The 15,290-nt window shown below is 38.4% G+C and overlaps 2 protein-coding genes across 2 annotated transcripts; one reads left to right on the top strand and one right to left on the bottom strand.

Moving 5' to 3' along the window:
- The first annotated feature begins 53 nt into the window (after window positions 1-53).
- LOC145228826 (ferroxidase HEPHL1-like) lies at window positions 54-7,817 on the top strand. Its single transcript, XM_080094020.1, has 22 exons — window positions 54-345; window positions 420-561; window positions 632-816; window positions 922-1,037; window positions 1,111-1,217; window positions 1,471-1,665; window positions 1,833-1,959; window positions 2,309-2,489; window positions 3,062-3,260; window positions 3,629-3,708; window positions 3,869-3,999; window positions 4,059-4,211; window positions 4,506-4,644; window positions 4,710-4,848; window positions 5,082-5,286; window positions 5,348-5,475; window positions 5,559-5,684; window positions 5,812-5,938; window positions 6,086-6,253; window positions 6,318-6,453; window positions 6,982-7,142; window positions 7,274-7,817. The coding sequence occupies exons 1-22, from the start codon at window positions 191-193 to the stop codon at window positions 7,810-7,812; spliced, it is 3,639 nt and encodes a 1,212-aa protein (XP_079950146.1). The 5' UTR covers window positions 54-190; the 3' UTR covers window positions 7,813-7,817.
- Window positions 7,818-7,849: 32 nt separating this feature from the next.
- On the bottom strand, window positions 7,850-15,093 carry LOC145228829 (hephaestin-like protein). The gene is made up of 22 exons (XM_080094024.1): window positions 14,912-15,093; window positions 14,709-14,850; window positions 14,457-14,641; window positions 14,203-14,318; window positions 13,988-14,094; window positions 13,724-13,918; window positions 13,526-13,652; window positions 13,263-13,443; window positions 12,836-13,034; window positions 12,518-12,597; window positions 12,326-12,456; window positions 11,903-12,067; window positions 11,465-11,603; window positions 11,110-11,248; window positions 10,711-10,918; window positions 10,382-10,509; window positions 10,195-10,320; window positions 10,007-10,133; window positions 9,669-9,830; window positions 9,297-9,432; window positions 9,057-9,226; window positions 7,850-8,803 (listed from the first exon to the last, which is right to left on the bottom strand). Exons 1-22 carry the CDS (start codon window positions 15,076-15,078, stop codon window positions 8,289-8,291), a joined length of 3,645 nt encoding a protein of 1,214 aa, XP_079950150.1. The 5' UTR covers window positions 15,079-15,093; the 3' UTR covers window positions 7,850-8,288.
- Between the last annotated feature and the right edge of the window lie 197 nt (window positions 15,094-15,290).

The following is a 15,290-nucleotide window of genomic DNA, read 5'->3' as shown; positions in this document are numbered from 1 at the left end:
AATCCGATATAAAATAGATGTTTTGTCCTTTTGGAACAAAGTTGGAACGGCTTAGGTCCTAATCAGTTGAACAGTTGACTTCCAGGCCCGAAGTTTTTTTAAGGAACTTATTCAACTCTGCAAATTAAACTTTTGCCATTTAGAAACTCATTTGCCAAGGTCTGGTTAAAGCTGCGTCAGTAGAATAAACATGGGGCGAGTTGTTTTTAGTGCCCTATTGATGATACTTGCAGGAAGCTGTGCCGCAAAAGACAAAACATATTATCTTGCAATCAAAGAGATTATGTGGGATTACGCCCCATCTGATTTGAATATCATCACAGGAAATAGGCTCTCGCACGAAAAGTAAGGACAATGCTTCTTAGTTTGCTGTTGTAAATTATTGTTAAGGTGAAAAATATTTTCTTGTGTTCTTGCAGGATATCGAACATATACAGTAACATGTTTTTGGGAAAGACCTACAAAAAGGCGGTGTATAGGGAATACACCAACAGCTCGTTTCAAACGGAAGCACCGCGCGACCCAAACTTAGGGTTTATGGGCCCTACGATGAGGGTTGAGGTCAGTACATATCTTTAAAAACGTGTTGTATAGCCCCCCTTACCTTAATTCTAAATGAGTTTTGATGTAGACCGGGGATCGCATTATTGTGCACCTTTTCAACAATGCGTCAAAAAACTATTCAATCCACCCTCACGGCGTATTTTACACCAAAAACAACGAAGGTGCAAATTATGGCATCAACAAAACCAATGGTCCAGGCAGCAGCGTTCAGCCAGGCGGAGAACATACTTACGTTTGGGAAGTTGTTAAAGAGTAAGTTTTTACAATGTTTGTAACGTATTTGTTGGTTTTTCTGAGCAGCAACGGCCATTTACATAATTGTAGTATAACTTAAGATTTCAAAATCATTTATTAAAGGTTCGGACCAACACCGGACGATCCAAATTGCTTAACTTGGGCTTATCATTCCCATTCCGACTCAACGATCGACGTCCATGCCGGTCTTATCGGGGCCATCATAGTTTGTAACCCAGGTTCGATTTTATTTACAAACAAAACATTTTGTTTTGGCAATATGAATCAGTATTTGACAATGGCGCTACACAGGAACTTACAAAGACGACGAAACACGAAGGGATGTCGACCACGAATTCGTTGCGATGTTCTTTATACCCCACGAGCGGGAAAGCTCGTACTTCTGGGAAAACATGCGGGTGAGTACAACTCCCGTTTTCACCATCACGTTGGGATTTTTTTGTGCAACTGCATTTGTCTATAAGCTTGTTGTTAGTTTGCACCAACTTATTGGTTCTAACCAACGCAGTCAACGCCATTTCTTCAACCTTCACCCTAATACCGACTGCAGAGTTGCAGTAACGACTAAAACGTAAAACAATAGTTAAACATCTGAAACAAATTAGATGTGACCCACTCAACAAAACTTAAAAACCGGTGTTTCTCTTTCAGATGAACAATCTTGACGAAGGATTTGATCTCAACGATAAGCTGTTTGTAAAGGGCAACAAAATGCACACGGTAAATGGATTCATGTACGGTAACACCCCAGGCTACGACGTATGTCAGGGAGACACGATCAGCTGGCATATCATTGGAATGGGATCGAATAGAGATTTGCACCCAATTCAGTTTCAAGGGCAAACGGTAGGAACGACAACCAGCACATTTTTTTCAAACGTGTTTTTTTTAATCCTAAATATGTAAACAACTAAATATGTGAATTATGATTTTTACTTTTTGTAATGTATTTGGACAAAGCCGCACTTTGACAAAGATACGTAAGATTTGTAAACGTTTTCAAATTATTTAAGGTTTTGAAACATCACCATCGTATGGATGCGATGATCGCAATTCCAGCAACGTTTGCGACAGCAATTATGAAAGCCGATAACCCCGGCAGATGGATCATCGCCTGCAAGTTATACAGCCATTACACAGGTTTTGACAATTTAAGACAACACAGGACGATTGCCATAAATCAAGTACTTCATCGGCTCTACTTTGCAAATTAATGCCAGAATTAACTTCAAAAGGGATTTATTTGGCGTCATAACAAAAAACGACAGACCTGATCAAAGCATTGTCTATGACGCCATATATAACGAAAAATAGCCCTCTTTGGCAACGAAAAAAACAATATGGGCAGGGATTGGAGAGGTGTTCTGCCTTCCCAAACCAAGTTTACTCCCTGGGGTTATTTGGAATATAGGATCTTGCTATATTGTGAAGACAAACCTTTAATACATGGCCAGTTATACATAATAAGGATCCATCAACTTGATTTCAGAGGGAATGACGGCGTTAATGTACGTGGATCCAACGTGTCAAAAGCCAAACGCCTCAGTTCCGTCGGACAGTCTGACAGGAAAAACTCGTGAATACTTTATAGCAGCGGAGGAGGTTTGGTGGAATTATGCACCGAGCAATGTAAATCAACTTACCGGTGAACGACTCGACGCTAATGGCAGGTAAAACTCTTTTTGTGTGGGCGTGGAACATTTTTTTGTTTGAAACGTTACTACTAGTGATGCACCGAAGTTTCGGTTGGCCGAAACATTTCGGCCGAATACGCTGTTTTTCGATGTTTCGGTTTCGGCCGGAACTTTTTTCTAAAATTCGGCCGAAACCGAACTTTTTGATTGCATTGAATTAATGCCTAAACTATCATTTTCGCCTATACGAAACGTAATAAATTAACTAATTGTTGTGTTTATAAAATACGAGCCACATTGTCTACAAAATATTACAAGTTTAGTAAAACTTCCGCATTGTGAAAGTGATTTTGATTTATCATAATTCACTTCACTCGCATCAACGACACAAGGTTCAGTTGGCAACATTCATATAAACGGGGATTTTAGGTTCGGCCTAATTCGGCCGAAATTATTCGGCCTCGTGGCCGAATATTCGGTTTCCGCCCGAACCTTTTTAGGCGGGTTCGGTGCATCACTAGTTACTACCTTAACTTTAAGAATTTATGCCAACGTAATATCCACAATTCCTGTTGACAAATAGGAATAAAACTTGTTCTTTGTTTCAGTGACTCATCTACTTACTTTAAGACCGATGGTAGCGCTATCGGTGGTGTTTACAAGAAAGCGGTTTATCGAGGTTACGAAAACGGAAACTTTACAGTAAAAAGTGAGCGGACTGCGGACATGGGAATTCTTGGTCCGCCAATCATAGCTGAAGTTGGCGATACCCTAAAGGTTCTGTTCAAAAACAAAGCTGCAAAACACGTAAGCATTGCTTGCTTAAAATTGCTAGAAGCGAAAAATATAGTTATTTAGGGACGAAATCATGACAATGGCCCCTATCAAGTACATCGCGTTTAATTTAGAAACAAGTGGGAAAGTTTTCAATCCCCATTTTAGAAAACATGTAAAAATAAAAACAACGCCCTGATTTATTTAAGAAAGGGCTTGGTACGTATTCTTTACCCAACAATACACCTTACTGTGGCGAAACCCGGCACATGAATCAAAGGAGAATGGAAAGGTAATGTTCTAAATACAGTCGCGAAAAATGCAATTGTTTGTTCTACGCAAGTACCGATGCTAAATAAAGCCAACTAGATGCACACATACAACTTGTGACGCAATTACAGGCGTTTAACCTTGAACCACAAGGAGTGTATTTTGCCGAAGCCAATGCTGTTCTCCCTGGTCAGAAACACACATACACCTGGTAAGATATTTCAGAAAAAAACTCGTGCAACACTTGTGTTATTATTTTGTGGTTTGTTATGTATTTGATGTTTGCAAACGAGAAAGCTTGAAGCAGATGTTTTTATTATGTTGATACACAATAGAAATTAACTACATCAAACGTGTTTATGTTCAAAAAGGACTCTTCCTGACTCAGTGTCACCAGGTGAAAATGATCCCAATTGCATAACTTACTTATACACATCGTCGTTGGAATACGTGGCCGACTCAAACGCGGGGCTTGTTGGTCCTTTGGTAGTTTGCAAAAAAGGTTTGTCCATGACCTAAATCAAAATTTTGAAAGATTATCAACAGGTTTTGTCTTTTTAGGCACGATGGTTTCTGAAATGGCCAAACGCCACAAATATCTTCTTGTGACAATCTTTGAAGAACAAAACAGTTGGTATTTTAATGAAAATATGAAAACTTTCATGACACAGCCCGTCACGAAAAATCCACCTACCGAGTCAAACATGATGCATTGTAAGTTTCACTATTGATTTCAAAATTATGGTAACAATATTTTATCAGTCCCATGGGCCAATGTTTATTTTAAAAAATCAATTGTTAGGTCAGACATATCTTTTGACACCTACCAATTGTAAAACCGCTTTGACATTAAACGTCCTAGTTAACGAATGTATCAGAGTCGATACGTATAGCGAAACCTGGCTCTATGGAAATTCGTTTTAGGTTCATGACTCTTACAAACCCAAGGCAATACGGGTCTATAGTGCAATTCTATAGGGTGGGCTAATCCGACGTTTTGTTTTGCAGCGCTTAACGGGTTATCGTTTGGAAACCTGAACAACCTTGAGGTCTGCACAGACCAGGACACGATATTTCACCTGTTTGCTGTCGGTACCAAATATGACATTCATGCTATTAAGTTCGATGGAATCAACGTTAAAATTAAGTATGCAATCCATTTTATAAACCACGTAAAATGTGATTTATGTTGCTAATTCGATCTTTTTGTAGCGGTATAAGTACGGGTGCGATCAACCTTTTTGCTCACACATCTCAAACCGTAAATGTTCGTGCTGATGAAGTTGGAAAAGGATTGGTTTTCTGTAGCCTAATGGATCATATCAAGTCAGGCCTCTTCGCAATTTACACGGTAGGAAAAAGCAGGTTAAGAAAAAAAGTTAAACATGACTAATGAGCAACATATGCTTACTCAATATTCATGGCATTTGCATTTCTGCTCATGTACACTACCTGCTTTTGGTTTGATGCAAATAATGGGCAAACATTGCATGAGATACGTCACCGAACTATGGCTGGGGTGGATAAGAAGTATTGTATGCTTCTGCAACGATCTCAATTTAACCACACGCTTTATGTTTTAAGGCGAAAAACTGCAACAGTTCAGTTGTTTCCGATGAAGAAGACAGTGAAATAGTTAAAAAATCTACTGTACGGCAATATTACATCGCGGCTGAAGAGGTAACATGGGATTACAATCCCTCTGAGGTTAACTTGAAAGGTCAATCAATACACGAGAAAGAAAATTACGGCTACACTCATCTACACAGGCAACCTGGAAAAACTATAGGTGAGAAAGCGGCTAGTATAACTTTACTGTGTGTTCTACAATAAAAAGAATGTTTTTGTAGGTTCCAAATACCAAAAAGTGCTGTACTTTGAGTACACAGATGACACATACACTGTGAAACTGTCAAAACCTGACCATTTCGGAATACTGGGGCCGGCCATTAGGGGCGAAGTTGGTGATACGATAAGGGTATGCTTTTTTGTCCTTAATTTACATTTAGCCAACGAAGGCAAATTATTGCATGAGTGCCTTACACTCCTTGCTACTTGTAGATTTTGTTTTGGAACAAAGCGAATCGACCATACAATATGCATCCATGGGGTGCAATTGATCCTGAGTCATATGAGATGGGAAAAAACTCTGTGGATCCTGGCAAGAAAAAGTTATATATCTGGAAAGTAAGTACTCACTAAACTATAGCCAAAAGACTTTTCAGAAAAAGTTAATCGTTGTAATATCATTTTGCTTGTTTTTCAAATGTGTTTACTTCATATGCTTTCACACATATGCGTTTAAACTCCGCAGATCCCGGAATCGGCTTCACCTACTGGAAATCAGCCCAGCTGCTTGTCATTTATATATGTGTCATCAGTTGATAGGTCAGCTGATACAGCTGATGGTTTATTGGGTCCCCTGGTGGTTTGCAAACCAGGTAATTTTCACATTAAACCTAAAAAGTTCCATCCTGGTTCATTTTAACTTAAAATTCGCAAAAGCTTTCTGGTAAAAAAAAAACATTGATATCATTTGATTGAAAAGTAAATTCGATTAAAATTTGTACTTTCCCTGTTTTTCTAAGGTGCTTATGATACCATGGAAATAGACAACGAATTCTTTCTCCTGTTCCACATTGTTGACGAAAACACGAGTCATTACTTGAACGAAAATATTCAGAAATACATCGGTGCGGATCCAGAGGAGTTTAACAAGAAAAGTGCATTGTTTGTTGAAAGCAACAAAATGAAGAGTACGTATCTGTTTGAAAACGTTTCAAAAAATACAAAATTTGTAATGTTTGTTCTACTGTTTAGCTATAAACGGATATTTATTTCACGTCGACGGCTTGACAATGCTCAAAGACGACATCGTGCGGTGGCATTTAATTGGCTGGGGCAACGAAAAAGATTATCATTCTGTCCATTTCCATGCACACACGTTCCGACTAATGTAAGTATCATAAATTCATTCTATATATCTCTTTCTAAATTTCGTTTATTAGCTAATCCTTATCTGTGATTTTATGAGTTTGCCCATGCAAATGTTCTGTTATTTTTGGCGTTTCTACAAGTTTTAAATATACTTATGAGACCTATGGGACCCGACGATTTGTTTGAGTTAAGTCAAGGTTTATTTGCAATGCCCCCTTTTTAAATTTGTCGTTGCGAAACGGTTTCGTTAAAGCAAAAAAAAAATCCACAGGATATCGAGTCAAGTGTCTCGTCACTTAAATGGAGCTTGACGTGTAGTGGGAATACGCAAATTTAATTTGCAATATAACATCTAGTTTCAAAAGACGGGTAATATTCTAGGAACGCTTGTTTGTGCAATTTGTAATGTTCATCCCTATCTCACATTTCGTATTGTAAGTTACATTAGGAGTACCGGAGTAACCCCAGAGTACAGCTCTCGGAAAATGTTATTTTGTTTTAGTGCGTTTCTATGTCCTTGTAAACACATTTTCGCAACATTTCTTAGAACCGACGGATCGTATCGTGGAGACGTGTTCGATGTTTTTCCTGGATTTTTCGGCACCGTTGACATGGAAACGGTAGCAGTCGGTGAATGGCTGTTACATTGTCACGTGTTTGAACACATCCAAGCGGGAATGGAAACTACGTATATTGTGCTGGAAAAAGGTAGGAAATTCTGGCGAATGAGCTCCATAACATTTGGTTAGACATTCTTGATGTTTTTTTGAAATATCTTTGGTGGTAAAAAAGAGTTTAAACTAAAATGTTACTCTATTTTGTGAATATTTTTTATTTAGAAATCACACCAGCGATAATTTCGCAAGCTAAGTTGTCCCGTTCGGCAACCAAACGGGATGTTTGCGACATGAAGAAGATTGGAGGCAAGCTTATTTGTCTTTGCGATGGAATGGACTTAAAGAGAGCAACTGACCTCTTCGGCGAAAATATGATACTTAAAGTTCGTCTGCCTCACGGATCAGCATTTTCTGTCTCGCCAGGGGATGTGTGGCACTTAGATTTAAGCAACAACCAGTTCAATTATTTTGAAAGTCGCGAAATTTTGTCGAAATTTAAAAATCTGTATTCCCTTGACCTAAGTAACAACAATCTTCATTTTCTTATTGGAAACTTAATATCAGACAACAAGCTTTTAAAGCGACTAAGTCTTAAAAACTCAAGCCTGTTTTACGTTTCGAAGTCACTGGTTTTAGACAACCCATACTTTGATTTTAATTTGTTGGATTTGTCTGAAAATCCTAAACTCTTTCCATCGTGTCTTAATCAAGCATTTTTTCGCAAACGCGTCTTGTACCAATGTTTGAAAATCCAGCAGTAAAACTGTAAGTGTAAAATGCTGAAAAAGACATCACTAATAAAGTTCCAGTAACTATATTTTTCGTGTAAAGCAAAGCTAGAATGACAAACACAATACCAGCATAGACTAGAGTATAGACTACTTCAAATTTCACCTTGAATTAAAATATTTTTGTACAGTTGAAACATATCAGCAGCGTTTTTTTAAGTTTTGGGTGACCGCTAAGTAGTTTTAAGAGACCGCAAGTGTTTCATTTAAATACCAAAAATAGTACTGTAGTTGCAAGTCCAAATTTTGGGAAACCGCTGGAGAAATTTGACCGAAACGGTCCCCCAAAACACCTTAAAAAACACTGCATATGCTCATATCGGACATTAAGTATTTTCTACATTCAAGCGGTCTGTTAATTTGTTCACGAACCTGCGTATTCTACATGGTTAATAATGATGCCATTTTCGACAAAGTTAGTGACAACTTACAATGCGCTTTTTAGACCTTTAAGAATCACGGCAAGCCACAAGCCTGTCCATGTTCATGAATAAGTGACTTTGACAGGCTGGTTGTAACTGTGGGTTGTTGGAAAAGTCAAGTAGGTCAAAGTCTCGATTGCCAGTTTTGGTCTGGAGGAAATTCTTAGTAATGCGTTGAAAAGATGGCGTGTTACGGAGAACCAGGGTTTTCAACAGCTTGTTGCGCATAATGAGATACTTGCTAAGCTTTCTTATTGGGTTACCAGTCAGCTTTAGAACTCTAAGGTTGGGAAACCTGATCAGCAAATTTCTTACTTGACGTTCAGTCAAACTATTGTAGCTTAGATCAAGCGAAGTGACTTTCCTTGTCAAAATCTTAATGCTATTGTCACTTTCGTCATTAGCCATTAACCTCCATCTAGTGCTTGGAAAGAGATCGCTGGTTCTGGCGATGTTCATGTTGTTGCATCTTAACATGTAGTTTTCACCATCTTGTCTGGCGTCGCAAGATGTACGCTGACGAGTTCTGTTACTGCCGATTGCTAGAAAAAATAATATTTTGTAACCAATATTCGAACTTTCAAAAATATATCTGCAACAGCAACTCATATGTCTGAGTCTATAGAAATATTGCTGTTAAGTAAGTGATTTCAACAAACAAATAAAGAAAAACGTGTTCCTACATGTAAAAATCTGGTATTTTGACTTTTTGGGGTACGAACAACGTATTTTCGTTTCTAACTGTTAACAAGGACAAAATTTTCAACTATTTTCTGAAAAAAATAGGTAAGTCACCTGCACGAGAGTCTTCGAGTACACTGTATGTGGTTTCCATCCCTCCGTGCATGTGATCAAACACGTGACAGTGCAGTAACCAATCACCGGGAGCTATAGTTCTCATTTCCACTGTTCCGAAAAATCCAGGAAACACGTCAAATACGTCACCACGATAAATTCCGTCAGTTCTAAATTCAACAAACAAATTATTTTTGTATTTTATCTAAAAACTTGCATATAGATTGTAGATATGCTTACATGGAAACATATGTGTGTGCATGGAAATGGACCGAATGATAGTCCTTTTCATTACCCCAGCCAATCAGATGCCAACGAACGCGATCGTCTTTGTGCATCACTAGGCCATCGACATGAGAGAGCAAACCGTTGATGGCTAAAAAAATTCGACGTACAATATAGTTAACAAGCAAACAACGGGTTTCATATAATAGGAGAAAGAAATAATTTGGAAGTTCAGCTCAAAACATTTAGCACTAATTTGTTGTGTAAAAAAATTGCAGAATTATACATATTCTACATATACTATACACATTCGATTTATTTGTAGAATAAAACATTATTTTAAACTTTATATCTACTCGGTGTTTCGTCATCTTTGCATCTTGATACCTTTCATCTTATTGCTTTCGACAAATGATCCGCTGTCTTTATTAAATCCTTCAACCCCGATAAACTCGTCAATATTTTCGTCGATATAATGACTGAGATTTTCATCAACTACTTGGAACTGTAGGAAAAATTCTTCATCGACGTCACCGCTGTCCAAACCACCTGTCACCAAAAATCAGGTCAATATATATGCATAAAATTGTACATTTCAAAAATTGCCAGCGCTTTTATTATCACAAAAGTAACGGCAAGGACTACGAACCATTCCAACACTGTGCACCAACGTACTGCACATTGCACAGTTATAGACAGTTTTTAATCCCCTTTCTCAAACGTACCTTTTCTGCACACCAAAAGTGGACCCATTAGTCCATCAGTTGCGTCATTAGGTCTGTCAACAATTGAAAGATATATAAATGACAAACAGCTGGGTTGTTCCCCGGTCGATCCGGCTGACGCTGGTATCTACAAAAGAAACTGTATCTTAAACTCTGTAAACTAGAAAAAAATGTTAAATTATTATTACAGTCCACGAATACTGCTTTCGTTGTCCGGGTTTGACAGCCTCTGTATCCAAGTTATATGCATCAGGGTCCACTGCTCCCCATGGATGCATGTTGTAATCCCGATTCGCTTTGTTAAGGAACGTTATCTTTAAGATAAAAGTAGGTTGGATAAGAGCTGTATGTTTAGACGTCAAAACAGTTTTCTACCATAATTTGATCGCCGACTTCGCCTTTGATAACAGGTCCAAGGAAACCCAGATGTGTTGCCTTTGGCTTTTTAACAGTAAATGTGTCATCAGTGTACTCGAAATACAACGCCTTCTTGTAAATGGAACCTGTTAAATTACGACAGTTTAAAACAAAGGACCCATTCGCAACCATTTTCTCATTGTCGACAGTACCACAAATTTTTATTTTACCAACGCCTGTATAAGTTGCGTACCACTTGTTTGAATCAACGGCTGTCTAATGACAGCCAAGTCAAGTTTATCTACCAAGTGAAATTTAAACGCTGTGAAGTAATAATTGGGTCTTACCAATAGTTTTTCCCAGTTCCCTGTGAGCGTGATCGTAGCCGTGGTTTCCTTCGATGTCGACAGATTCGTGGTCGATGTTTATCCTAGTTGGGGAGTAATCCCACATTACCTCCTCTGCTGCGATGTAATACCTCCTGACTGTTGACGTTTCGTCAGCAACAACATGAGCAGCAGCTTCAACACTTGATTCCGGGTTGCAAACTCTGGACTGGTACAGTTAAATATGTGATCAAAAATGTTTATCGGGTATAAATCTAAAAAATACTAAACACCTCCCAATTATTAACAATCACCATCAGTTTTGACGAAAATTTAAATTTTCCGCTAACCAATATTAAGAACAGATTTCAAACGCACATAGAATTTGAATAAATGTAAATATACTATATCTTTGCATACGTTGAAAACCGCCGTCATTCCGGACGCCACATGCTCAATGAGTGTGCAGTACATCATGCCTGAACCAACATGCTCAGGGCGGACAACTATTGTTTGTGACATGTGGGGGAACAAGTTAACAGCTCCTGTGCTCACACCACTACAAATACAATGTTGCCTACTTAATAATTGGCTTGCGATACATTACTTAGATACACAAAAAATTATTTTCGTTCATAGCTATGATAAAGTGTTTATGTACGCATAAAGTTACAAATAATTTTTGTACACCATTCAGTGCATTAAGAATTAAGTGAAACCAAACTCTGCCACGTTTACTTTAGCTAGAGAAACTAGGCAACGTATAAGCACATACTTGAGTTTGACATTCACCCCATCAAACTTGAAAGCATGGATATCCACTTTGGTGCCGACAGCAAGCAAGTGAACCACGGTGTCCTCATCTGTACATAGATCTATGTCTGCCAGATTTCCATACATTCGTCCGTTGATAGCTGTAATTAGTTTTAGCATTAATTTTTAAAGCGATACGTATGCCGATACATTGTCAAGTTATATGTAAATGGTATTTATTTATGAACACTATGCACGGACTTGAAAAGTAGTTTAATCATAAACATTACTGCCAAGGTAGACATCATAAACATGTACTGATGATGACAACAGAGATTGTCGAAACGTCTACACGATGTATTCTATATACACCACTACCTTGGCAGTAATGTTTATGGTATTTATTTAGTCTGTTAGTTCCAACAAACTGGAGTGCCGTGGACTGGCTATAAGCTTCTACCATGCATCTTGTTGGATTCTTTAAAATCTCCGCTCTTCTTGTTGACAGAAGAGGGATCCAAGGTAAAAGTTTTCACGTTTTCATCAAAAAACCAGCTTTGGTTTTCATCATATACAGTCATCAATACGAACTTGTTGCGTTTTGCCAATTCTCTTGCCAGTGTTCCTGTAGTGATTGAAAATGTCATCATAACGGCTTAATTATTGTGTCATGGGAAGGTTTTTTTTAAATAAAAACCGTCACGTTTTGTGTTGCTAATTCCAAAAAAAAACTCGAGTTTAAACAGTAATTAGAATATAGATCATTTATTATAGTGTCATGTGTTATAGTGGCATATATAATCTGGTGGTCATAAACTGACAACTTTTTGCTTGGAATAATATGATTATCTATTGTTTTTATAAGGTAAAAGTAACCGTTTACCTCGTTTGCAAACCAGAATAGGCCCCGCAAGGCCAGCGTTGGAGTCGGAAATGTACTCTACAGAAGATGTGTAAACAAATGCGATGCAGTTGGGGTCATTTTTACCCGGTGAAACCGTATCCGGCAAAGTCCTGTAAAACAAGTGTTATCTTTTTAGCTGACGACAGAAAAAAAGAAGGCTGAAAGACGTACCAGGTGTAAGTGTGCTTCGTTTGTGGCAGAACCGGACTGGCTTCAGAAAAATATACACCGTGTGGCTCCATGTTAAATGCCTACATAAAACGATTTTAGCAAAGAAAAACGTTATTCAAATAGAATGGGCTATTCATGTAAGGTTTCAATAAAATACATTGGTCGGAAAACCTTAAACTGGCTCATTTCATTACCTCACATTTTTTATGCTGTTTATGTGTAACATTTATAGTTATACCATAATCGACTTTTTCAGTGGACTTGCCAATTTAAATTTCATTGTTTTGAAAGAGAATGTAAGTAAGCACTGGAAATTACGTTTTGTGTAGCTTTGTTTTTGAACACAATCTTCACTGTGTCACCAACTTCAGCTGCAATAACTGGTCCGAGTATTCCCATGTCATCTGAACGTGGACTTAGCACGTCAAAATTGGCATTTGTGTATCCGCGATAAACCGCCTTCTTGTAAAGTCCACCGATACGGTCTGAGCCTTGCTCAAAAAATGTAGCTGAATTTCTAAACAATATTTTAATGTACTTTTTTGCTACCTTTCCCTTTTTATCACACCACTATAGTGGATTATAATCTTTTATGAATTACACACCACTATTGTGGATTATAATCTCTTTTAACATTTAAGCTTAGTTGTGGAATTTACACTTTTCACACTTGCACATACGTGTAAACAATTTTTACGCCTGGTGATGTTCATTATATGCAAGTGTGAAGCTAAAATTTCCTTACGACTCGGGAGCGGTGAGACTTTCCCCAGTAAATCCATCAACTCCATTTGGTCCGTAATCCCACAAAACCTCTTCGGCAGCAACAAAGTATTCTCGGACAGTACCGGTCAAACTCTCGGCTGGCAGTGGTGAGGTAGGTTTTCTGCAAGCTGGGTCTACTTCCAGCAACGCTATCATGCCCTCTGTTACATATTGAGGAAGATATTAGCTTTCCAAAAAAGTGTTTTACAGATGTTAGAAAACGCCATCAACAGTGCGTTTTACCTGTATAGTGACTGTATAGTTTGCAGGCTATTGTCCAGACCCCTGGGTTATCCGCCTTCATGATTGCAGTCGCCAATGTCGCCGGAATCATTATAAAAGCGTCCTTGCGGTGATGTTGATGGAGCATCTACAATTGTCAATACCACACAGTAACAATCGTTATGCAACAACGCATCTTATTTGACCCTGAAAACCCACCGTTTGACCCTGAAACGTAATCGGGTGAAGGTCGCGGTTTGAACCCATGCCCAACATTTGCCAACTGATGGTGTCTCCTTGACAAACTTGATAACCTGGTGTGTTGCTATACATGTAACCATTAATTGCGTGCATCTTGTTTCCCTTTTGAAAATACCGCTCATTAATGTCAACGGTTTGCCCCGGCATGAAAATCTATCAACAGATTGAAGTTGGTGTAAATGACTTTGCCCACATTTTAAAGTCATTTATTTTATAGCCAACCTCTAAATTTTCCCAGAAATACCAAGTTTCCCTCTCGTGAGCAATAAAAAACAGAGCAACAAATTCGTGATCAACGTCGGTTCGCGTTTCGTCTTCTCGATACGTGCCTGTAACGAATATAACTCATACTTGAATAGTGGCTAATAAATAAATATGCTTGTATAGGGATTAGTAATATGTTTTGTTTGAAAACTTCATTAAAACACTTTAATAACCTTGTCTGCAGACGAGCAAGGCACCGATTAGACCAGAGTTGATATCCACTGGAGAATGAGTGTGAGAGTGATACATGTATGTAAGGCAGTTTGGGTCGTCCCTGGCTGGTCCGTATCTGTAAAGTAAACGAGTGCCTGAACGGTTGGATTTCGCTTCCTGCGCATAAATATACATGTATTTTGTCTCGATAATTCTTTATCCTTTGAAGGAGTTACTTGCACTTGTTTATAATGAGTGATATGGGTTGACTTACTCGGCCAAAACTTCCCACTCGTATGTGTAATGTCCACCGGGAGGCACAGAATCATCGCCCGAGTCTGTGCTGTTATCAAAATACTTGGCACCTTCGTTGGATTTGGTGTAAAAGACTCCGTGCGGGTGAGCAGAGTAAATCTTTGATGCGTTGTTGAACAAATGGAGAATGATCCTATCTCCAATCTAAACAATGCACACAGATACCAAAATACCTCACCACAAATAAAACCAGATGTGGATTGGTGCTTACCTCCGATCGTATTGTGGGCCCCATAAACCCAAGGCTGGGATCATGAGGAATTTCAGTTTGAAACGTTTTATCTGTGTAACGTCTGTACACCGCTTTCTTATACCTCTTTCCAATGTACATGTTACTGTAAATCCGAGGGATCCTTCAAAAGAATAATGTTTACAAGCAACAAAAACAAATTATAACTTTAATACAGAACTTACTTTTCATAGTCTAGTTTGTTGCCTGTTAGCAAGTTCATTCCTGAAGGCGCATAATCCCATATGATCTCTTTTATAGCGAGAAAATACACACGATCTTTCGCCTCACACAACGACAAAACGGAAACCAACAAAAATGCAGAAATCGCAACTTTTGTATTTAAACCCATTCTATTTGATCACCAATAGCTTATAATACGCACAAAATAAAAACATTCGAATTAAAAAACTTGTAAGTTTAACCAGAATTCAATTCGCAAGGCTACTTAAAATAAGAAGTCAGCGTTTTTGTCAAGTCATTGCAGCAGAGAATCGTTGCTTTGCGAGCAATTTCTGCTTGGCTTCACTTGTAAAAGAGCGTGTCGCCGACCGTATCGCGGTT

The sequence above is a fragment of the Phallusia mammillata genome, chromosome 5, assembly GCF_965637545.1.
Source record: "Phallusia mammillata chromosome 5, kaPhaMamm4.hap1.1, whole genome shotgun sequence".
Lineage (NCBI taxonomy): Eukaryota > Metazoa > Chordata > Ascidiacea > Phlebobranchia > Ascidiidae > Phallusia > Phallusia mammillata.
The sequence above is the reverse complement of the archived record's forward strand: the minus strand, read 5'-3'. Positions and strand labels throughout refer to the sequence as shown.

Coding starts and splice junctions, on each gene's coding strand:
- LOC145228826 (XM_080094020.1), top strand. CDS start 191: ATGGGGCGAGTTGTTTTTAGTGCCCTATTGATGATACTTGCAGGAAGC. Junction 3,261..3,628: donor AAAACAAAGCTGCAAAACAC/GTAAGCATTGCT, acceptor ACGCAATTACAG/GCGTTTAACCTTGAACCACA. Junction 6,454..6,981: donor GCACACACGTTCCGACTAAT/GTAAGTATCATA, acceptor AACATTTCTTAG/AACCGACGGATCGTATCGTG.
- LOC145228829 (XM_080094024.1), bottom strand. CDS start 15,078: ATGGGTTTAAATACAAAAGTTGCGATTTCTGCATTTTTGTTGGTTTCC. Junction 12,598..12,835: donor AAAACAAAGCTACACAAAAC/GTAATTTCCAGT, acceptor CGTTTTATGTAG/GCATTTAACATGGAGCCACA. Junction 10,134..10,194: donor GAAAGCAGTATTCGTGGACT/GTAATAATAATT, acceptor TTTCTTTTGTAG/ATACCAGCGTCAGCCGGATC.